The sequence below is a fragment of the Melopsittacus undulatus genome, chromosome 11 (genome assembly GCF_012275295.1).
Source record: "Melopsittacus undulatus isolate bMelUnd1 chromosome 11, bMelUnd1.mat.Z, whole genome shotgun sequence".
Lineage (NCBI taxonomy): Eukaryota > Metazoa > Chordata > Aves > Psittaciformes > Psittaculidae > Melopsittacus > Melopsittacus undulatus.
The window spans coordinates 4,331,078-4,354,346 of record NC_047537.1 but is presented as its reverse complement, the minus strand read 5'-3'; the positions used below and the strand labels follow the sequence as shown (position 1 = coordinate 4,354,346).

At 42.9% G+C, this 23,269-nt stretch overlaps 2 protein-coding genes across 3 annotated transcripts in view; one reads left to right on the top strand and one right to left on the bottom strand.

The window, feature by feature from the left end:
* Nucleotides 1-12,509, bottom strand: part of DDX31 (DEAD-box helicase 31) — a 48,807-nt gene extending 36,298 nt beyond the window's left edge. The window contains exons 1-13 of one of the 2 annotated variants that reach the window (XM_034067357.1): nucleotides 12,249-12,509; nucleotides 10,495-10,748; nucleotides 10,268-10,343; nucleotides 9,756-9,799; nucleotides 9,274-9,344; nucleotides 8,644-8,708; nucleotides 8,115-8,159; nucleotides 6,541-6,582; nucleotides 4,790-4,854; nucleotides 3,802-3,921; nucleotides 3,328-3,434; nucleotides 2,375-2,604; nucleotides 1,852-2,028 (exon numbers count right to left, since the gene is read on the bottom strand). In XM_034067357.1, coding sequence (XP_033923248.1) covers nucleotides 1,852-2,028; nucleotides 2,375-2,604; nucleotides 3,328-3,434; nucleotides 3,802-3,921; nucleotides 4,790-4,854; nucleotides 6,541-6,582; nucleotides 8,115-8,159; nucleotides 8,644-8,708; nucleotides 9,274-9,344; nucleotides 9,756-9,799; nucleotides 10,268-10,343; nucleotides 10,495-10,748; nucleotides 12,249-12,308 — 1,356 coding nt within the window. In that variant the 5' untranslated portion in view covers nucleotides 12,309-12,509. The remainder of the gene's footprint in view (nucleotides 1-1,851; nucleotides 2,029-2,374; nucleotides 2,605-3,327; nucleotides 3,435-3,801; nucleotides 3,922-4,789; nucleotides 4,855-6,540; nucleotides 6,583-8,114; nucleotides 8,160-8,643; nucleotides 8,709-9,273; nucleotides 9,345-9,755; nucleotides 9,800-10,267; nucleotides 10,344-10,494; nucleotides 10,749-12,248) is intronic. The other variant, XM_034067358.1, reaches the window with a different exon arrangement.
* A 61-nt stretch (nucleotides 12,510-12,570) lies between these two features.
* Nucleotides 12,571-23,035, top strand: GTF3C4 (general transcription factor IIIC subunit 4). Its single transcript, XM_034067356.1, has 6 exons — nucleotides 12,571-12,903; nucleotides 13,488-15,308; nucleotides 17,091-17,221; nucleotides 18,117-18,205; nucleotides 19,243-19,695; nucleotides 22,514-23,035. Exons 1-5 carry the CDS (start codon nucleotides 12,571-12,573, stop codon nucleotides 19,305-19,307), a joined length of 2,439 nt encoding a protein of 812 aa, XP_033923247.1. The 3' UTR covers nucleotides 19,308-19,695; nucleotides 22,514-23,035.
* Nucleotides 23,036-23,269: the final 234 nt, after the last annotated feature.

Below are 23,269 nucleotides of genomic sequence, written 5' to 3'. Positions count from 1 at the left end.
ATGGGCAGGATAAACCCATTTGGTTGACACAGTGATATAATCACATCACAAGAGATCAGCTTCATCATGTGCCCAATGAGGCATGCAGACAGTCACTCGACTGACTGAGTAATTATTAAGTATTGGGGATGCTCAGCTGCACAATTCCTCATGTGAACTGTTGTGGGATAAGTCTTCAAAGTAAAAGGGCAGGAGGGAGGAGATCTTGGCTAGAAACCCCTGCCCAAGGGGGCAGGGAGGCAGGACTCCTGGGCCCTGCAAGCAGCTGCCACAGAGCTCCCAGGACACCCTCCCATGGCCTTCCCACAGGAAATGACCTCATGCTGGCAAGGGCCACCAATGGTGCTGCTGACACTGGGATGAAGGTTGCTCCTTACATCACGTTATTTGCTATCACACAAGACAATCTCTGAGCACTAATAACTCAGTGGCACGTGGTCTTCATTTTCCAGTACCACCTATCCACCTACACTCACTCTCCTTAGCTATGAGAAATAACCACACACACATACACTCCTTTGATCCAATTCCATTTACTCTTTTCCTTTTCAGAGCTCAAGCTGTCTCTGGCCTCAGAAACACCATACCCATTTCCTTCCTATGCCTTTTGCTTCCTCCTTCTAAAGTATTCTTGTTCCCAAGCTTCAAAAGCTTTCCACCTCAGAGTTCTAGAGATTAAGTGAATGTCCTGTAACGTTGATGATACAGAAGGAACCTTACATATTTGACTCCCAGCTAGGGGTACTGCTCCAGGAAGGAAGAGAAACTTGGGCCTTGCTGACACACTGAATCCTCTGCTGACAAAAATTAAAGAAGAGAGCACGCTGTATCTTGTTGACAATGACAGCAGCCGTGCTCAGCAGTACCATATGGGATCCACAATTTAGCTCCATTAATGCTCTTAATTTGAAGACATCGAGCACTAATTACACACTGGGTACTAAAAAGGCAAAACCCTTCCCTTGGTGCCAGCTACTTAGTGGTGTTCTGTTGGCTTAACAGCTGGTCAGGGTAGAGTTGGGCCAGACCAGGCCTGCTCACTTGCTCAGGCAGGCAGGTTGAGGAAAGGCCAGACTGCAGGGACAGCAAAGCACATGTTTCTGGTCTCCGCAGGATGGGAACGAGTGAGAAAAAACAATGGCTCTTCACCTCTTGCTTCATCAGAAGAGATCTATTCATTTGTGATCTCTGCTGTGCAGCTCATAGTAGAGCAGTAACTCTCTCCATCACAGATCAAGGACAGGATCAGGGCCTGAACTTTCAAGCTACTGAAATGCTGCAGCACCAGTTCATTTGACACTCTTTTCCTGGCCTCTCAGTTGTCTGTAGCAAGCTCGAATCTCATCACCCAAGCATATCCAGCTAAAACCTAGACTTATTTTGGGGTTATTGCTGTTAATTGCTATTTTTTCATACCAGGGAAGAGCAGCATGTCAAGCACATCAAAATGAAAGCCAAACTTCTCCATCCTCACCTAATGGGACAACTTATTCAGTAGTAATGTTTCACTGCTCGGATGAGGTTTTCCTTTGGCATTAAAAGCCTGTCTTGACTGCACAAGAGAGAACCATGGATACATAAATGGTTTAGTGCACCCACTGGGAATACAGAATGGCTGTCTCAGCCTGCTGAAATAACACCTCTTGCCTCTTCAGCTGTGTTTTTCAGATATAGCTACCAAGCTACTTTCCAGAAGCGGGACAATATTCTTATTCTCATTAGCAGATGGAAGAGTGAGGCCCCTAGAGGTGAAATGACTCTCTGTCCTCTCTTCTGCCCTCCTCCACAAAATAATAAATCAAAGGGAATAAGGAATAAAACAGTGTATCCTGACATGCTGAAAATGCTTACTTCCTGTTCCATGTTGCCATGCAGTCGTAGAAACTGTAAGTGTGCAGAAGAGAGAGATGAATGTTCAGGTTGTTCTGACTCCAGCCCTCCTGAAAGGACCTTTAAGAGGAGCTCATAGTAGAATTCCACTTGTTCACAGCTGGAGAAAAAGATGATCATCTTGTGGTGTTTTTCAAACTGTGAGAAAAACAAGAAAATTGCACATAACCATTTCTATAGGTCTCTCTCAATTCCATGATCACTGTAAGATCTAGGCGACTTCCACTTCCAGAGGTATGATTACCCATGAAAGGATAACAGAGTTTGACACCAAATACTGAGCCCACAAAAGGAGTACGAATACATGCTGCACAAGTATCTCACTTGGCAGCATGAAAGACACAATAGCACCTCAGCTCTCTTGTGACTGCCTGTACACTGGATGTACTTCAAAGCCCTAGATCTATCCTCGACAGAGTAACAGATAAAGGAGTTGGAAAGGGCAAAGGGCTACTTAGTAATATAAATGCAAACAGAGACTCACCTTGCATTTCTCAAGGATAAAAGCTGCTAACGTGACAAGCCTCAATTTGCTGGGGACCACCATGACATACTGCTTGAGCTTCTCTGGAACAGCAAAGTTTTCCTGCTCCATGCAGTTTGATGAACTACTGGCTTGTCCATCCATTTGTGATGCTGGTCTGATCTGGGTTTCATCTGCTATGGAAATGCTGACGGGATCATTCAAACTGATATCAGCCAGTCGTGTTACTCCTAAATCACAGAAGATGAAAAACACATGAGGGCCAGTCTGGGGTGCTGCTGGGAAGGGTGATGAAAGAGTCACATAAAAAACCCAACTAACACAATTCCAAGTGAAAAGCAGCAAAGACCAAGGAGCTAATGAGCCTCAGACACTGACAGAATGCCCCTGCAAACTTCAGATTTTCCAGGGCTTAGCCAGGCTTACCTGCTGTGGCCTCCACCAAAAGCACTGCAAGCTGCTACTTCAGCCAATTGGACTATTTTACATTATGTAAAGGTCTTGACTAGATAGACAGTGTTTGGCAGTCCTGTTTTCTAACCCAGAACACCTTCACACTATCAGAAGTACAGGAGCCAGGAGGCCTGGCTCATTTCCTGCCTCACCAAGTGACTTCTTGTATGACCCTGAGCAAGTCACACTTGGCTGTCCTGTCATCAGCTTCCTGCCTTAATTCTATCTTTGTAAAGCAAAGAAACAAACCAGTGCTTCTGAGGTTCATGGTGAATTTGATCTGGAATTTCAGAGACGTGTATGAGGACCACGTAAGTATATATGCTGACAAAAATTCCACTAACAAAGGACAAGTGTCATATGCCCAAAGAAATCAGTAGGCATTATTCCAGTTCTGCAAAGCACATCAGACTGGGCTGTAATATCATCAGACTGAAGCAACTGTTTTGTAGTTTCCTGTGCATTATTGAGCTAAGAGACACCATCTACCTGTACCTTACCTTCTGTGAGGGTGGCTGAGAGCAGGACATTCTGACGTGTCTGCCTCTCGGCATTTAAAGCATTGAGTATCACAGTTACATCCTTCTCAAAGCCCAGGTCCAGGATCCTACAAAACCAGCAGAGGTGATGAAAGACGTTGTTGGAAGGAATGAGGGGAAAGTCTTCATACTACATGAGCCAATTGGGAAGAAGGGAAGTACTAGAACTGATCAGAATCTTGGCCCATCTAGTTTCATGTTCCATCTTCAACTTTTGTCAGGGTCAGAAGACACTGAACCTCTGCAACAAATAACTGTACAATAATCTGTTCAAAGGGGACATTTCTTCATAATCCCAGCCATCTGGTGCTTGGCTGAGGCCACTGAGCATGAACGGTTTAAGATCTCTCATTATTATTTTTTGTTTATGTTTAGTGAGTTATGATGCAGAGGGTACCACAATTATTTTCCACATCTAAACCCTGGGAAGTTTACCTGTCTGCTTCATCAATAATCAGCCACTGAGTGCAACGGAAATGAATACATTCTGTAGACTTGATGTGATCAACCAGACGACCAGGAGTTGAAATGAGGATATTTATTCCTTTCCGTAATCTGTTCAGATTAAAAACAAAATAAAAACCACACACACACACAAAACACACACACAAAAAACAAACAGAACACCAAAACAAAACAGAAAACACCCAAAAAATAAGAAGAAACATGAAAAAAGATAGGAAAAGTAAACATACAGGTTAGGAGTAATTCTGGAATAGGAACCTAGAGTGAGGAACTGGAACCTACAGAGGAAAACATTATGGCCATAGCATCAAATTGGCAGGGATGGTACCTTCTCACTGATTAAAACTGAAATTTATTGCACAGCTAAATCCTATCCTTGATCATCATCAATACTCAGAGGCATACTGAGGAGAGGATAGAACGAAATACTAATACTACTAAAAAATCCAAACCACCCAAGCGAGGCTTTCCTTTCTAATTCAGTATCGCTCTTACTGTCGAGAGTAAACTTCTTTTTGTGTATGGGTATACACAGAGAAACTAAAATTCCATTTTGGATTACCAGCTTACACTTCAATTCTTTAAAAGGGAAAAAAGACAGATTCTTAACACCAGGAAATCTCTTTTCCAGAAAGCAATTTCCCCCATAACAAACACTGTAGACATCACTCGGCGGTAAGCAAATACAGGTGTTTGTCAGAAGAGGAAAAAAAATACTGACACAAGAGATCATCTTCTCAGAAGGCTCATCAACATTTTAGAAATAGATCTAGCTGTGGGAAGTGAATACTTCCTGCTGACCCAGTCACTGTGTCTGTGTAAGATCCAGGGGGATCACAGCTTGATCCAAACTCGCAATCCTCTCTCCCAGTAAGAAAAGCACTCTAAAGAAGAGCAACAGATAAAACACTGTAGAGCAGAAGAACTCAAAAAACAATTTAAGAACTTGGCTTCCTACCTGGCTTTTTCCGATTTTCTCTTTTCTCCCCCCATTAGCACTCCAGGCACAATCCAGGCAAATGGCTACAAAAAAGAAAACCCAAGACCAATATAGATTCTTCTTAATAAAGGGACAGAGCCTAATCCAAAAAAGAATGTTTCTCAGCAAAAAGAGAAAGGACTGGGGCTGACTGCAGTGTGCACCTCATTTGATCTAACACAGCCCACATGCACTCTCTCACCCACAGCTACATATCAATGGCACCTTTAGTTCTAACCATGTAACTTGCTTCCCACGTCGCCTAGGAAGATAGAAATGCAATCATTTTCGCACCACTTCCAATCACATAATAAATTTCTTTTCCTTCTCCCCATGTTGTCTAAATGTTCAAAGACAAGCTACAAGGCTATTTCTTCATCTTGCCTTTAAGTAGTATCTTCCTGTGGCCAAGGAAAGTCTCAGAAAACACAGGACCTATGAAGTTTACACACACACATACACACACTTATCTGAACACAGTCACCATGTCTGTGGACATTAAATATGAGCCTCATTGATACTGGCAGGAGTTTTTGCCACTTACCTTAATGAGGTCCAATCCTTCATTGAATCCAATATTGCCCAATATTTACAGGGGAGATAATCAAAGCACAGTACTGCCACTGCCTCACTCAAGAAGAAGTGCAGGACAGAAGCAGAGCACAGCTTGTAAAGATCACACAAATACATGACTGGTAAATAGGCTTAAGTTTGCATGGGTCACTGCTTGCCAGAAATGCTCCAACAAAATAGTTACTACAAAAAGAGTTTCTTTTTAAGGCTTAAAATAAGGAAGATGTATAAGCAAGATCCAGGCAGTTGGCATTAAACTAATTGTGCCAGGAGCAGCCCAACCAATCTTTTTCTCTCTCAGTAATTACAAGATCATACTAAACCCCCCAGTCATCCAGCCCTTCCAAGGTCCAGTCAGACCACAGTCTATATCTTCTGCTTTGGGTCACTACGGCAGTTTACACTGGACTCAATGGTCACTACACATCATATGTAACAAAGAAAAATCAAAGGGGGTCAATACAGACTTCACGCTTTGAAGGACATCATAACAACTTCTAATTACTATGGAAGAAGACTGACATTCTTTAAACTTTAACGTGAAACAACAAAATCTTACTTGGTAATTCCAGCACTAAAAAAACACTTGGAAACTGCTTTATTATTTCAAGTTAAAAAACAGAAGAGAAACTGGGAATATGGATCAGATAAACGATCTGGATGCCTTCTAGACTCATAGTAAGATATTCTGCCTCAATTAAAAGGAAAGCACTATCATTTAAGAGCCTTCTTATTTCTCTAGTCATTCAACTGGCAAAGTGCTCACCAAGTTCTCCCCATCTGAAACCCATCTGTCTAGTATTAGTTTCAGTAAAATGGCGCATGTCATTGTGAGAGTTTCCATTCATAACTCAGACCGAAATAATGATGGGTACTTCTAAAAACAAAACACTGTGAAAATCAGCTACACTTGATTATGAAAACATGTGAAACAAAGGTGCTATAATTAAGCACTTAATTCTTCATATAATAGTTTAAAACACACCACAGGGAAATCACGCACTAACAGACAAACAGATTTATCTTTAAGGACCACATATCTTGCCAGATGCTGAATTTCCTTATCCATTCAGTTGAATTCACAGGAACTGAAGTTGCTTTGCAACTCACAGTAAGAGGCTCAAGAACAAGAAGAAAACAGAGCACTGAGTTCTTACCTTAAGTAGCTTCTGCATTGTGTCAAAACTCTGGAGTGCAAGCTATGGAAATCAAGAAAAGAAAGCGAGCTCTGAAAAAGTTTCTGGACTTACAAACCCTTTTGGCTCAGAAATCTGTAAACTCTATGTATATCATCAGAACTCTAAAGATGTCCTTAATTTTTCCTTTAGAAGCTCCTTATTATTTTATTCTCTTGCACAATCCTTCTCTTGTTGTATTTGGACTTGTTCAAAAACCTTGCTGTTGGTTCAGCTCCACAAGCCAGCTCTCAAGACAAGAGAGACTTCTGCTGGCTCTGTGAATGCCTCAGGGAGAAAATAAGCTGAAGCCACACAAGATTTTGCCCCACAGAGAGAGTAAAAGGGAAAATGGCACAATTTCTGGAAGAAAACCACTGTGAAAAGGAAATGCATCTGATGCACAGAGTGATCACCTCTGTATCTTCCTACCTCTCAGTTTCCCAGTCAGCAGAACAGAGATGCTGTACAAAATGCTTGCACACCTAATGTCTGGTCACTAGGAAGCATTTAGCTTGGGTTTCATGGGCTGTCTGACAGCCATTTCTGCTGTGGCAGTGAAGACTGAGAAAGCCAATAATGCCTCCCTGCCTCATTCACAGACTATGTGATCAGGGCTTAGTTATGGAAATAAAACTATTTTAAATATGTAAACTATTTTAAATATATAAAACTTTTTTAAATAAATGCATGCTCTGACTACCCATGCTACACATTATATTGGCCAAGCTCTCAAGAAAGGTCACTGCTTTCAATAAAAAACTAAAGTAATACCAACTGCAATTACAAATTATCTTCGTAAGTACTCTCCAGCATCCTTTAAACAAGCTCAGGAACAGCTTCACCACGCTTAGTATTCACACAGCATCCTAGAGAGGCAGTAAGTTTGCTGCTGTAAAAATTTAAATAGCTTCAGAGCTTTCTCCTTTCACAGAACTGAGCTGAGATATTGCACTGCAGGCTGCATAAAACACTGTGCCCCAAACCCGATACCTGCAATCAATCCTCCACATGGAAGTTATTATCATTTGACATACCAAAAAAAATAAATAAAAGGTTGATACCCTCCACTGAAATTGCCTTTGTGATTGCAAATAACATAAATCAAACAGAAGAGTTCAGTGGAGAAACCAACTCTGGGAAGCCTCATCTTCAGCATTCACTTATGGATTTGAAAACGGCTTTAAAAATGAAACCTTTGTATAAACCTACACATTCACAAAGCTGATTTAATTGGTTTTGCTTGCTCCCCTTGTGTGAGCAAGGTAAGCTTCTCCCTGCCTCGCACTGAGCTAGAATGTTTCTCCAGGACTCAATATTATTTCTGGCTGCATAAGGAAAACTCAGAGATTCCTTCTTTCTTTAGTATGGCACTGAACAAAAATGATCTAGAGAGCATCTAGAGAGCAAGCACTCTTTCTGTGAGGGCAAGACCTGTGCAAAAGAATAGACAATGTTTCCTAAGACATCAGCTGGTGGGTCTACATCTACACACTAAATATCACTGTTCAAATATTCTGATACAGACAAAATCAGAAAGAAGAAAGGCCACATACCTCTCTTGTTGGGACTAATATGAGTGCATAAGGCCCATCACTGCGCTGCAAACAGAGAATACAAGGTCCACTAAGAAGAATGTAGCACTGAAAAACAGAGCGCTTCCACACCTAACTGCTGTTAGCCAACAAAATGACTTCTGAAGGGGTTTAGTACAAGTTCGTACACAGCAGTTTGGGGTACTCCCCCCTCCCAGATTTTAAAGTAATCAACAGTCTTTCAAATATTGCTACTGCACTGCCTTCTCTTCCCTGCTTGGAAACATGCTCACAGTCGTACCCAATATTTTATTCCATAGATATATTGTTTCACTCTTGTATTTCTGAGTTGCATAAATACTCCCACGTTTGATGCACAGCAACATAGGTTGAAGCTGTAGAAAGCAACAGTACAGGATGGGTTGGAAACTTTTTATCCTGTAAGGTGAGGATCTTTTTCCATAAAATGCTCAGGAATGGCAGACCTGCAGCAGCTTTTTCTGGTCAACCAGATGATCCAAATTGGGAACAATTATTCTGTTTCACCTACCTGTATTTTGGATTCCATTCCTTGCAGAGACTGTACAAGTGGAATTCCATAGGCAAGAGTTTTACCTTTTCAAAAGGGAGAAATGTGGAGGATCTTTCGTCAATAAAACTTGTGTAAACTACAGCAAATTAAAGTGCCATTCACCCTACTGTTCTTAAACTGAGGTCAGAGTCTGGAAGAATTTTAGTTCAGTATAAAGTTCCCAGAAGATTAACAGGCAGCTCAAATTAAAAAACAGAGAGGTGGTGGTACCCATGAAGACCTACCTAAAAACCCCCACCCACCCAAGCAAATGAGACATTCAGACATAGCTTGCTGCAGAGCAAGCATCTAAGCTTGCATAGTGAGAGTGTGCACTGTTTAGCTCTGCTGTTTCCTGGTTCTGTGTCTCCAGCATGAGCCTTGGAACAGGCCCCTGTATAATGCATGGCAGCTGCACATCAACAGCCAGTCGCAGCACTGTGCTGATACAGAAGTTTGCACAGCATCTGTCTGTGTCACAGCAGTCCCACATCAGGCTGCCCTGCCTGTCACTTATATGAAGTGTACTGGGAACGTGAGATTTTGGTTCTGTATTTGGGATCCAGTTTAATATGCCTTATGGAAGGAGACTGACAATTAAATACTGACCTGAACCAGTCTGAGATCTCACTAGAGCATCTTTGCCTTGCAGGAGAACAGGAATTGTTTGCTTCTGAACACTGCATCAAACAAAACAGGTTAGGAAATATGAATGCAACACAGGTCTGTTTCAAAACTGTTTATCCCAAATTCCATGCATTCATCTCTGCTGTGTAGCTACATCAGTAGAGGTAATTTCTAAGGAAAGCCACTAGGTAGGCATCAGAAATGATAAACTGAAAAAGATGATTTTGTGATTCAAGTGCCAAATTCAAAGGGAGGACTCAAAGGTTCCACCTTCAGCTGTGACAACCCACTTGCTGTGTAACTTACAAGTTATTTCTCATCCCAGATTTTGAAAGCAACAAACCCTATGGTAAGTGGCACAGCATAACAGGTACTTCACAAAGCAGTGACATATAACAAAACAATCACAAATGACTGGCTTTATGGAGCAGTGAAGTGTAAAGTTTTTATATGAAATTGCTTACCTGGTCATGCTACTTATCTTTAAGACGGTGTTTATTGTGGAGATCTAGAGAGATAATAAAAAGCAGTAAACAGGTTTCATTGTCAAACTATTCCTTTTGTTACTTTCTGTAGCCCAAGACAGATCAGAAACTGATGCTGATTCTGAACATACTGGTCCAAGGGCAACTGGATGTACAAGTTTCCATGACCTCCAAATACTGCTTAGTTAATCAGAATTATGCCACTGCTGGTACATCCTAAAATATCACACTTGTCAAAATACTGCACTCCCAGATAGTTTTCTGTGGGTTTTTTGGTATTATAACTGCAGAAAGTGAAGGGTGGGACAGTGTCTTTGGGGATGGGTCAGGACACTGGGGAGCATATTAACCTAAGAAAACACAACGAAATCAGGCAAAGTACTGGCAAGCCTGTCCAAGTCACCATGAATAAAGGTGCATCTCCCAGCTCTCTAACCTGTTCCCCACCCAAAAAAGCATGTTTCAAGACACGCAGCCTTGCTGTCACTCACCAGATGTGGATGGAGGTCCAACTGGCTGAAAGAATCTGTAGTGAAAACATTTTCTTGTACCTGCTGCACTGCTTTTCTGAGTTATGGGACACAAACAAAAAACAAAGCATATAATGTGGTTAAAAACTATACAACAGTAGTCTGTATAGCAGTTTGCCCAATTAAGAGCAAGAATTCAAGACACTGAAAAGGGTTTTTCCTCCTATTTATAAATATATCTAAAATACCTGTGAATTTTTGGGATATCAGGGTTGTTTCTAAACAGGCTGGATGTCTTAATGAAAGGTTTGCTTTTCTGGTTTTCATTTTGGTTGTCAGTCAACTGCTTTTTAGGAGTAGATTTCTGTGATGAACTTTCCTTCTGCCTGATGTCAACCTCTGTAGCAGGTTTCTTGAAGGTGTTTATTGATGGCTTACGTTTACGTTTCAAAGGTGGGTTTCCATTTGGCGACTGAAGCTTTCTTTTTAGAGCACCAGACTGCTTTAATATTAACAAACCAGAGAGAAAGAATTCATTAACAACTGAGAATTAACAATGTGGTATCAAGATGAACACAAACATTAGCCCACAGATAGATCCCCTGACCCATAACTGAAGAAAGTAAGCTTGATTTCTGCAGCTAGACAGTTCCTACTCTACCAGATTCACCAGCATGCCTGAGACTTCTGAACATCACTGAAACGCAAAGACAAATCTTAAGTCATATATAGTGCTCATTTCTATAATGGATTTTATCCAGCTTCTCCAAAACACACTTGAAAAATCTCTCTCAAAAGCTCTGCAAATCTCCTGATTACATTAAAGCCATCCCTGCAGGCTGCCTTCACTCTGTGGCTAGGAAGGATGGCCTTTGCTTCACTCCAACTTATGCTTCTGCCAACTCCCAGCACTTCTGAGCACTTTATTTCTTCTTCTGTAGCAATGAGTTTATTTTACTGATCTTCCAATCATATTTAAAACAACTTTTGCTCTCCCTATATCCTTCCAGGAACAATAAAGAACAAAATTAAATTTAACTTCCTTTGGTCCCCAATGCTCTTCAATGTCCCCAAGCTCTTCTTCAATTAACTTTTTTTCCCCTCCCTGACACTATTGCAGAACTCCTGAAATGTGTGAAATACCAGCACAATCCTGCCCCACTTTTTTCTCTCGTCTCCCTTCCCAGTTGCACACTCAGATTTTTTCCCTTGACCTATACTGATTCACTTGTTTCTTCACATTTTTGGCAACCAACCAAACCCCAGGCTCCTTCCAACATTCACCATCACAAAAGTGATGGTGGTGGTGCCCTATCTCCAAGTGCCGAACCACGGTAAATACTGGCAATCACTTAACTCTTACTTTTGTACAGCGTTTTAAGAACGATTTAAAAATTCGGAATAACAACCAAAACAACCCAGAATCACTGTAACAATAACTTTAAAATGGAAATATCTACATAACCCATTCTTGTTCATCTTTCTTCAAACTGATGAGAGTGAAGCACCTATTCCTGCAGTTCACAGCATCCCCACAATTAGGAGTTTACTCTGAAATACGATTTTCCCTCCTTGACAGCATTTCAAAAAGCGTTACCCACAGCTTCAGCAGCCACCATACGTGTCCGAAGCCTCTGGCAACGCAAGGGAAGGGCAGAGCAGAGCAGAGCAGCCCCGCTGAAGGGATCAGAGAAGGTCGTACCTCGTGTTTCCCACCACCACTCCCCAGGGCCGGCCCGTCTCCCTGCCCAGCAAACCGGCCCCTCTGCAGACACCAACCCCGTCTCTGACGGGAAAGCCAAAACCTCCATTTAACAACTTCTTAGACTCTTTCCCCACTGACCGCAGCTCCCCGGGCCGGCCCCAGCCGGTGCCCCCAGCTCCACTCCTGACGAGAGCCACGGCCTCGGCTGGCAGCAGCCTCCCCGGACCCGGTAAAGGGATGGCCGTGAGAGTTCGCTTCTCCTGGGCCGGGTCCCCGACCTGCCCTGGCAACACCTACCCGGCTGCGGCCCCGCGGCGCCGGGCTGAGGTTGAGGAGCAGCGTGCCGCCCGCCGCCATGGCCCAGCTCCTCCCGCAGGGCCCCGGGACCGTCCCTGGGGCCGGGCCGTGCCCACGGCGGTGGGGGGAAGGCGGGGGGAAGGTCCCCAGCGGGAGCGGTACTGCCCCAGAGCGTCCCTGCCTCAGCCGCCCGGGGTCACGATCCGTCCCTGCCGCCCCCGGGGCGGTGCAGGCGGCAGCGGGGCAGCCCCAGCCGGGCCGGCCGGGGGCTTCGGCGGCGGCGGCGGCGCATGCGCCCGGCAGCCCGAGCGGCGGCTGTAAGATGGCGGCGGCGGAGCGTGGGGGCAGCCCCTCGCTGCCGGCCGCGGAGGAGGAGCCGCCGCTGGGGCTCGACTCGCTGGTGGAGGAGGCGGCGGCCGCGGCTCCGAGCGCCGGGTTCCGGCTGACGGCGGTGCGGAGGGAGCCGGCGGTGCGGCTGCAGCATGGCGTCAGCGGGCTGGAGCCGCTGGCCTGGTCCGAGGACCACCGTGTGTCGGTGAGCACGGCCCGCAGCATCGCCGTGCTGGAGCAGCTCAGCGACGTGCACAGCGGCGGGCAGGAGATGGTCATCCACCGCACGGCCGTGCCCGCGCCCTCCGCCGCCTGTCTGCTCAAGGTGAGCCGCCGCGTCCCGGGGATGCTCCTGCCCCGCGCACCGCCCCAGCATCTCACGGGCTTGTGCGGTTTAAAAGCATAGGGGACTAAACCCCCCCATATAAAGTAGTAATGTGAAGGTGAAACAGAGCCGGTATCAAGTGGTTTTCAGGGATTCTTTTCTAAGCATCACTTGAGCAGCACTTTGCTGACAGCCAACATGTTAAGTAGAAGAAGTCCTCGGTTTGCTAAGCTGAAAGACTTTTGCAGCAGAGCTTTAAGGGGGACTTCTGACACTGTAGTGCAGAGAGGTAGTAAGTCTGGGTGCATTATCTTATTATAGAATAAGTCTGTTGTCTTGGACCTTTGAATACATGCTTAAGAAGTAGAAAACAGGCTCTTTGATTCAGCAAAGATTCAATAGTTGAGAGTCAAAGCTATATAAATTCAGGCCGAAAATGAAGTTTTAAGTCTTTAAAACTGACATTAATTAATTATTGGAACAGTGTAGTGTAGGTTGTGATAGAGGATGCTCTGTTTCAAGTGGGTATTAATTCCAGGAAAGTCTTTTTTCTGCAACTGTTAGTTCTTTTTGTTATCTTCTAGGTTGGTCCAAAAAAGGAGGTAGCAGAATGCAAGGAAAAGTTTGCAAATTCCATGGATCCAACGGTTAGTCAAACTTTTATGCTGGATCGAGTATTCAATCCCGAGGGGAAGTCTTTGCCACCCATGCGAGGATTCAAGTATTCCAGCTGGTCGCCACTGGGCTGTGACGCCAATGGGAGGTGCCTGCTTGCAGCTTTAACCATGGACAATCGATTGACCATCCATGCAAACCTCAACAGGCTGCAGTGGGTGCAGCTGGTGGACCTGACGGAAATCTATGGGGAGCGTTTGTACGAAGCCAGTTACAAACTTTCCAAGGCTGACACTCCCAGGGGGGAGTTAGGAGACTTCCCTGAATTTCAGCGGCGGCACAGCATGCAGACTCCCGTGCGCATGGAGTGGTCAGGCATCTGCACCACTCAGCAGGTCAAGCACAACAACGAATGCAGGGATGTGGGCAGCGTGCTCTTAGCAGTACTCTTTGAAAATGGTAACATTGCAGTTTGGCAATTTCAGCTTCCGTTTCTGGGTAAGGAATCAATTACTTCTTGCAATACGATAGAGTCTGGAATATGTTCCCCAAGTGTGTTGTCTTGGTGGGAATATGAACATAACAACCGAAAGATGAGCGGACTTATCGTAGGGAGTGCTTTTGGACCGGTTAAGATCCTTCCTGTCAATCTGAAAGCAGTCAAAGGCTACTTTACACTGAGACAACCCGTAGTCTTATGGCAAGAAATGGACCAGTTACCAGTGCATAGTATCAAATGTATTCCTCTCTACCACCCATACCAGAAATGTAGTTGTAGCTTAGTGGTGGCCGCAAGAGGAGCTTATGTGTTTTGGTGTCTCCTGTTGATATCCAAAGCAGGTCTGAATGTCCATAATTCCCATGTGACAGGGCTTCATTCTTTGCCAATTGTATCAATGACTGCAGACAAACAGAATGGCACGGTGTATACGTGCTCCAGTGATGGAAAGGTAAGGCAGCTCATTCCTATATTCACAGATGTTGCTTTAAAGTTTGAGCACCAGCTGATTAAGCTCTCGGAAGTGTTTGGCTCTGTCAGGACTCATGGAATAGCTGTTAGCCCGTGTGGGGCATACTTGGCAGTTATTACAACAGAGGGCATGACTAACGGTCTGCACCCAGTTAACAAAAACTACCGAGTCCAGTTTGTCACCCTTAAGACTTTTGAGGAGGCAGCTGCGCAGCTCTTGGAATCTTCTGTTCAGAACCTTTTCCGGCAAGTGGACTTGACAGACCTTGTACGCTGGAAAATCTTGAAGGATAAGCATATTCCTCAGTTCTTACAGGAAGCACTGGATAAAAAGATTGAGAGCTGTGGTTCCACCTACTTCTGGCGGCTTAAGCTATTTCTCCTAAGGATTTTGTACCAGTCAATGCAGAAAGCTCCCTCAGAGGTCATGTGGAGACCTTCACACGAGGACACAAAAATCTTGATATCTGATTCCCCTGGGAAGGGCAGCACTGAAGATGATCAGGAGGAAGGAACTTCCAAACAAGCCAGCAGGCAGAGCCTGTATAACACTGGCAAAGGTATGGACATAGATGACACTGCAGATGATTCTCTTCCTCAGTCAAGTGACATAGGAGGCCATGAGCCAATGGAAGAAAAGCTTCTTGAAATACAGGCACAGATTGAGGCAGTAGAAATGCACTTGACACGAGAACACATGAAACGGGTGTTGGGAGAAGTGTATCTACACACATGGATTACAGAAAACACCAGTATTCCCACCAGAGGAGTCTGTGACTTCTTAATGTCCGATGCTGGCTATGATGACAGAACAGCACGAGTAAGTGCACCTCTATGCTCTGGGGGTTTGGTGTTAAAAGTTACTTCTTTCTCCCCCCTCCATATCCTTAATTTAAATTACAGCTTTGAGGTGGGAAAGAGAACTGTAATCACGTCATCCTTGCCAGTCAGCTTAAGTTATCGTTCTTTGAAATTGTGGAGTATGAGGGAATGTAAATACAGATGGTGGAATTTGGATCAGGTACTGTAAAGAATAAGCATGCCTGAGTTTTTGCAGAGTGAAGAGGGCTATGGTTATTATGCCCCTATTAGTGGGTTACAGACACACACTAATTGAGAAGGGTATTGTTTTCATGGCTAAACTTATTTAATCACTCATCTCTCAAAACTAAACCTGGGAGCTGTTTCCTCCTGCCAGTTACATCTGCAGTTCTAATTTTAAGAGTTGCAGTAGTGCTTTATAATTGAAAATACTGTGATTGTTCAGGTGGTACATCAGGTATTGTCAATGCTCCATGAGCCTTCAGTGGAAAGATCAGTTAAAGGGATACAGAAAGTGATTGTGTTCTGTGAGTTAAACCCAGTGATTCAGAACTTTGTACAGGACTTCCAGTTACCCGAACTGACTGAAGGTCTTTGTTACAGCAGACATGGCCTGAACCTTCAGGCATGCTTGCATTTATTGAACTACAATAAATGAGCATAATTGAATGCTTGGCCATGATAGGAAGTCCTCCCAAACTTGCAATACTCCCTAGCAAAATAGAAGCATAACTGCAGGGACAGTATCCTGACTATTGCAGTGTGTAGAGTAAGCATTTGTGGCAGGAAATAAGTGGTGAGTGAACCTTGCACTGGGCAATGCATATAGGCATCAGACAAAGGAAGCTTCAATGGTTACACTGCCATCAGCCTCCTGGCTCTTAACGCTTGATGACAGGAATGGCTCAGATATCTCTCTACCTCTTTTAATAAGCAGAGAACAATTCTTTTCAGTACCTAAGTCCTTAAATCACTTGAAGTCTAGAAATCAACCCTTACATTGCATCCAGAAAGGCAGAGGAAGGGAGCACATTTCCACTACTGATGTGGTGGTCTTTCTGCTGGACTTAAAAGCAAGCAGGCCACAATATGGCTCTCAGTAATTCACTAGGAAAGTATCCTGCCAGAACTGTGCCTTTCTAGCATCCAGTTACTGTGAACTGGAGGTTTGAGAGGTTGCTTTTCTTATCACATAAACAAGATTTTTTTTTTATAGTGATTAAAAAGCTGACTTACAAATTCTATTTTAGCTATTCTGTTTGCTGTCACATTTTAAAGGTCCTTGGGATGCTGTTTATAGCTATTGAAATGTCAGAGACAAATTCCATCACATACATGTACTACTATAAGTTATGTATACTCTTAAGATGACAACTGAAGACATGCATCCAGGTGATTTCTGAACAGGATCTTTTCAGCACATCCATTGTGATAATCATGAGAAAAAGCATTGCTGTAATTATCAGTGGTATCCCCTAAAGTGGTGCCAGTACTTCTAAAATCTGCAAGTAAGTTAAACATAAAACTATTGCTCTTAAATTCTGTATTCCATTACCGTGGGACAAAATTCTTTGGGAGGTAACAATAAAATGAGAATAAATTGATACTTACCAATGTGTTCTATTTCTAGAGCTTTTAGTTCTTTGAATTCAGTGAAGTACAGAGATCTTTGCATCCTGTACTTTGCATCCATATTCTAAAATGACAGTATCCTGAGAGACATTTCCACCTTTCAGTAGGCAGCTTTGCTGTATACAATGCTGACTGCTCTGTATTCCAGGTGCTGATCGGGCATATCTTAAAGAAAATGAACAAACAGACTTTTCCAGAGCACTGCAGCTTGTGTAAAGAGATCCTGCCATTCACCGATCGCAAACAGGCAGTCTGCTCCAATGGACATATTTGGCTCAGGTAATTGGTTCTTAAAGAGTTTTTGCCCTCCTCTGCATTATTTAAACATACTTAAATAGCTAACCTGAAGTACTTCTTAGTGCTGGAGTAAAAAGTCATGAAGCTTGTTAACCATGCTGCAGTTAATTGCAGTTTTTGCTGGCTGTTATTGGTCGTCTCCTGAGAGAAGGGAGGGCATTGTAGACTGGATTTGGTTCTTTTATCACTGTACCATATTTAAAACAAATGCTTTTGATCATCTAACTTCTTAATTCAAGCAGAGGGAGGATGGGGGCAGGGAGACAGTAGGCAAGGGAAACTGAAGCACAAGTCATCCTTTGGAACAGCACGTAAAGGAGGATTTGTTCCAGCTACTTCAGCATTTGAAAACTATTTAACAAAAAAGATTGGAAACAGCCACACTGAAAAGTCAGACAAGATCTGGAACATATAGAAAAGGAAACATTCCAATATAGATATATGAGGTACATAGTGCTTGTCCATGGAGACTTGGCAAGTTAGTAGTCTGTCACAAACATTTGTCTAACAGATTTTATGTTAATTTGGCTAAATAGTCATTGCCTTAAAGACACCATGGGTCTTCCCCTGTGCAGTAAACCTCAAGCTTTTTACCTTTTCTACTGCATGGCTAAAATTTTTTGGCAAGTGATGAAACTGTTTTCAATGGTGTATTGCTTTTTGGCCTTTTCCACGTTTTCCACATGTAATTTAGTACAATTGTGAAGTTTCATTTACTTGAATTGATAAATCATTGATTTTTGTGGTTTTGATTTAAGCTCTGAGAAAGCAAGGTCTATTTAGAACAGAACCCAGCTTAAAGTAAGGGCATAAGAGCAGGTCACAAAAACATAATAAAACCCCAAGCCTCGTGATAAAACTCCTTCTCCTTTCATAGGTGCTTTCTAACTTACCAATCCTGCCAGAGTCTGGTGTACAGGAGGTGTTTACTTCATGACAGCATTGCACGGCATCCAACCCCAGAAGGTAAACTCTTTCTGTGGCCCAGAGGGGCAGGATTACATATTCCTAAATTCTTATCTGCAAAACAACTTGAATTAGTTTCACTTGTTTTTCTCTTTGAGGCAGTTACCATGTGAAGTATTAGGCCTCTGCATTTCACAGTATCCCACTGTTGCCCATGCATTAGTGGCATATGTTAATTACAAAATAGTGACTACAGAAGTCAGTTCATAAATACTACATTTTAATGAGAGCTGGGTAAACACATAATCTGTGCTGGAGCACTACAACACTTAGTTTATATTCAAGTTGAATATATTAGCATATAGTTCGGCAAGAGCTGAGGGGCTTTGACATTCTACTTCAGTGCAAGCTGTGTTGGTCCAGCACAGGTTAAGAAATTGTTAGCACCTTTTGGCTTAGGTCCCAAACCTGCTATAAGTGCGGCATTCAGAGACAATAATGAGCCAGTCAGCCTTTTGGGTTGCATTTGCAGAGTTTGAGGAAGGACAAACTGTGCAGGAAAATTGTTTTCTTCCCGACTGGTAAAAACTTAAAAAATAATAAATAAAAAAAATAAATAAAGCATGGAGTACTCTTAACAGTTTGCCTTAAAATGTAGGCGATACTTTTTCTCTGCCCATAATAGGTGGGTATTCCAGTCAGCACTAAGGATCAGCTACAGCACTTAAACTTCTATAGAGAGGCTGTAAACTTAATTACCCTATAGTTAAGAGGGATGAAGAAACAGGAACCAGGGACTGCATTATATGAAGGATCTAATTTCATTTAAGAAAATGAGAATACTACATTAGTATGTACTATGTAATGATATAGCATGGAATTTCACCTTGATTTTTTCCCCTACTGAAGAGGAATTTAAACTGGCATTACATGAAATTTCAAGACAGAAATGGAGTTGGATTCTGCTTAACTCTCAGTCCTGCATGGTAACTATATATGAACTGTTTCAGGATTACTACTTAGTTTGTTCAACTGTGGCATCATTCCTGTGTTAATCTCCACCTCCAGCTTTAAACAACTTGTGTTCTTATTTGCAGATCCTGAATGGATCAAGAGGTTACTGCAAGGACCTTGCACGTTCTGTGATTCTCCTGTTTTCTAGAGAAAAACTATGTAAAGATTAAAAGTACTTTCTCTATTGCATAAGCTCCCTTCAGTCTCAAAGGATATAGAGCACAGGAATCAGACTTTAATGAAGGGGAAAGACATTGTTCATAGCCTTGTAAATAGACCATCACTAGTTCTAGAAACTCCTTGAGTCCAGAGCCTATTCCATGCTCCAGAAACAGGAATACATCTGGAAGAGCGAGTTTATGAAGTGGTTTGGAAATGCACTCCCCCACTGAAGCATCAGCAGTTGGACATGCTTCCTTTTGCCGAAAAGGGACCGAAGTCAAGCACGCAGCATGAACTGCCCTTTCTGCCTGACAACAGTGTGACTTCCCAAAAGCCAGGACGGAAACAGCGGAGCTGCCTCTTGAATGCTCTTGGTGGGTAGAGAAGGCTTCAGCTTGTAGTGCTCTCACTTGTTTTTTAGCAAGCACTAGCACTTGTTGCAGAATATTAAACTATCAAAATAATTTGTGGTTCCAGTTACTTGCAAAGTGAAGCGTGTGCCCATTACAGCCATATGAAATAAATTGGCCGTTACATTAGTTTTACTTACAGTCTAGAAGAGTAACTGCCTCTTAACTGTTATAACAGTATTGCAGTCAGAAGGGTAGTATTGGCTGTCTGGGTCAAATATGGATGAGCAAGAATAATTCTTAAATGTAATAATTATTAAACTAATAGCAATTAGATTACTAACACTAATATATATATGTACATTATTTCCAATGCTCCTGAGTTTCTTGCCCCACTTTCTTTTCCTGAACTAAATTCTAAGTACTTCCTAGCTTTTTGCCAACATACATGCCTTTTGTTTCACTTAACCCTCTACCAACAGGAATGATCTTTTCCAGTGTAACTCAGTTACTAAAACCATTACCAATTTATGTTAGTTTTAGTTAAATTGAGAGACTCCCTCATACAGTAATCGAGTTTCAAGTATGATACACAAGTAACCACTCTCAGCTGACGGTCTCTCTTTTCCTAATAAAGCAGTAAAAAACCCACAAACCAACAAAACACCCCAAACCCAACCACCACCACTGTGGCTGACACATAATAGGTAAGGTTTCAATGGGTGGTCATGGAATCTGTTAAAGCTATTCTTGTATAATCCTGACCTTCTCATCAAGAGATTCATAAATATACCAGTGATGTAGCATGGCTGAGCCCAGAAACTTACTCTGCTTCCTAACTGTCCTATCAGAAAAAAATCCATCTTTTTCTCTTTATATCTCATTCCTGTGGGGAGCAGGAGAATAATTTTCAACTTCCTATGCAGCATTAAGAGGAAGAATACCTCAAAAATGTGTACAGTGATTTGGTACAGTTTATCTTGTTAACTCCATGTTGTCAAATATTCCAAAGTTTATGTATTTACATTCTTCAGAGTACCAGCCTGGACACTCAGATGTGTTGTCCTGTCTGTGGTTCTCATGACACTTCTAATTGTGTGTGAAGTGCTCTGTAGCTATTTGAGAAATCAAGGAACTGTCTGACAGTATCAGACTCCAGCAGTGCATGTGTGGATCAGTACTTAAATTTCCTTGAGTCAATGACTATGCATATCTTCTTAGTGTTCCTTCACCTTCGGCAGGAGCAAACCTTTTTCAGCTAACATTAACCCAGGTCCTTACTATTCTGTGTTTCATGCAGTAAGCATGATAGTGCTTTGACTGCAAATAATTAATATAGTAGCCTAGAACAGCAGAAGCACATTCGTCTGTAAAATAGCCTTGTTTGTAAATAATCCTTGGAAGTGATACCAGAACTGTATTAAAGAAATGTTTAGTTTTTTATTGCTGTGCATTGAAAATTGAAATTACTTCAGTGTGTCTGCAAAGAAGGAAAATGTAGACTGTGATAGCACCTAGTAAAACGAAGAGTAACCTCGACACCCAGCGTGTGCGCAGTTTGGGGCCAGGGGCTGTACCTGGCACAGTGTTTACCTCTTCCTTCCCAGTGCTGATGGGGTTTGGGAGGAATAGAACATCAGTTGCCTATATAAGCTGAGGAGAGGGTTGATTCACTGTGGTAGAGAAAACATTTTAGATGGAAGTGGCAAGTCCTTGTCCAGGCAGTCTTGACCAGTTCATCAGTGAGCACTGTTCTAATTCAGAAATACACCTGACTGTGGAAGACGTGAGAGAACTCTCCAGAACCTTGTATATCGAAGACCATTTTTATGATACTGGCTTAGAAACCATAATAATATTGTGATCTGCTGAAGTGTTTATGTCTGGCTGATCAATAGTTTCAGCATGATACCAGATTCCTGGTGATTACTTACAGCAGCTCTCTTGACTTTCCTGGATTGAGTTTTTGATGCTTTAGACATGTAGAAGCTCTAGTACATGGAGCATTAATGTCGCAGCTTTAACGTTTATTTTCCTTGTCTTTCAAGGCAGTAGATACTCAGTATACCATTGCCAGTGTATTTAACCTAGGGTTCTATGATTGCTGGAAGAACAGAATTTTAAAGCCAATGATGTCAGCCTTGTCTGCATGCCAGTGGAGATCCTTTAGCACAAAGCTTTCACTCCTCACCCTGACCCATTCACCAGAGGTGAATAAAATGGGTCTCTATGGAGGTACCTGCTAGTTTACATTTCTGCTGGGAAGCACCAGATTAGGAAGCTCCTTCCCCCCCCACCATATAAGTAAACAAGGATAACTTGAGCTTGGCTGTAGTCATCTGAAGCCCCGTCCCATCTGCCAAAGGTGCAGGGATCTTAAAAAGACGGAGCTGAGCCTTGAAAGTCTCAATCCAAAGTAGTTTTTCACAGCTTGAGGAGGTTGGCATGTGTGCATAGCAATGCCTACAGAGCTTAAATTCACACTTCTAATGGAGGAGGGCCTTCTATATATATTCTCACTTAAATTTCTGTCTGTGCTAATCTTTGGCTGTACTCCATTCTAACTCATACCTTGCACTGCAGATGTTCCCAGATGCTTGGTGTCAGGTGGAATATTCTCATTCTGTCACTATTTTTAAATGCTAACTCAGTTTTTAGCACTTGAAAGACCTGGAGCTCTTGCTGCTGTGTCGCGATTCGGGTGGTGACCTCAGGAATGTCACAGTGGCTGGTGGATGATTGCTGTCACTGTTGCAATGCTGCCAGTACATGGGGCACTTGGTAGCATTAACTATGCTACACTGGGGGGCTGAAAGTGGAATAATTCCCTGTGCTGTCCTAGGCCATGGCTGAATCAACCCAAATGTGAATCCTTGGAGCACTTTATCACAGGAGGATTCATGCGCTGCTGAGAGCCTGCGGCAGGAGTCACAGGACTGCACCAGCCCCACAGCGTTCTCACTGAGCACGAAGCCAGGAGACCAGCCTTGCGATGGAAAAACCCAAGAGCCATCCACATGGAACTGTTCAGAGGAGAGCTTAATTTAATTACTCTGCTAATCTAGTTGATCTCTTCATGCTACTTTAATTCCATTCTGGGGTGCGAGGGTTGTGGCTGCCAGACCATGCGGTCACCAGGCTGACTAAAAAGCAAAGCTGAGTTTTAATCCTCAGTTTCTGTATTTTTCCTTTAAGACTCAAGCTCACAGGAGGGTGTGACGAGGTTGCTGTGAATATCAATGCTGTGTATATGGCACACTTTGTAAATGTGAAGCAAACCTGGATGAATGTTTTGTATACCACCACAGTAGCACTGTAATCCTGCTCCTTTTTTTACTCTAAATAAATAAATAAAGTATTTGTTTGTAACGCCTGTCTTTTAAGGGACTGAATTCCTGTGAGGGACATGGGATGCTAAGAGCTGAGACCGGCAAGACAGAGCAGTGTAGCTGAACACTCAGACCTTCAGCACAAAGCTTCACAGTTACTTAAAGAAGGTGTAATAATAAAAAGCTCACTGTGGCCACTGTCACAGATCAGAAGTGGTAAAACCTGGGAGAGGACCCAGATGAGACACTGCCCCTCAGCCACACAAGTC

Bases quoted from the DNA above. Each gene is read 5' to 3' on its own strand.
- GTF3C4 (XM_034067356.1), top strand. From the start codon at position 12,571: ATGGCGGCGGCGGAGCGTGGGGGCAGCCCCTCGCTGCCGGCCGCGGAG. The intron at 17,222-18,116 runs GTAATTGGTTCT...CTCCTTTCATAG, and splicing joins AATGGACATATTTGGCTCAG to GTGCTTTCTAACTTACCAAT. The intron at 18,206-19,242 runs GTAAACTCTTTC...TCTTATTTGCAG, and splicing joins ACGGCATCCAACCCCAGAAG to ATCCTGAATGGATCAAGAGG.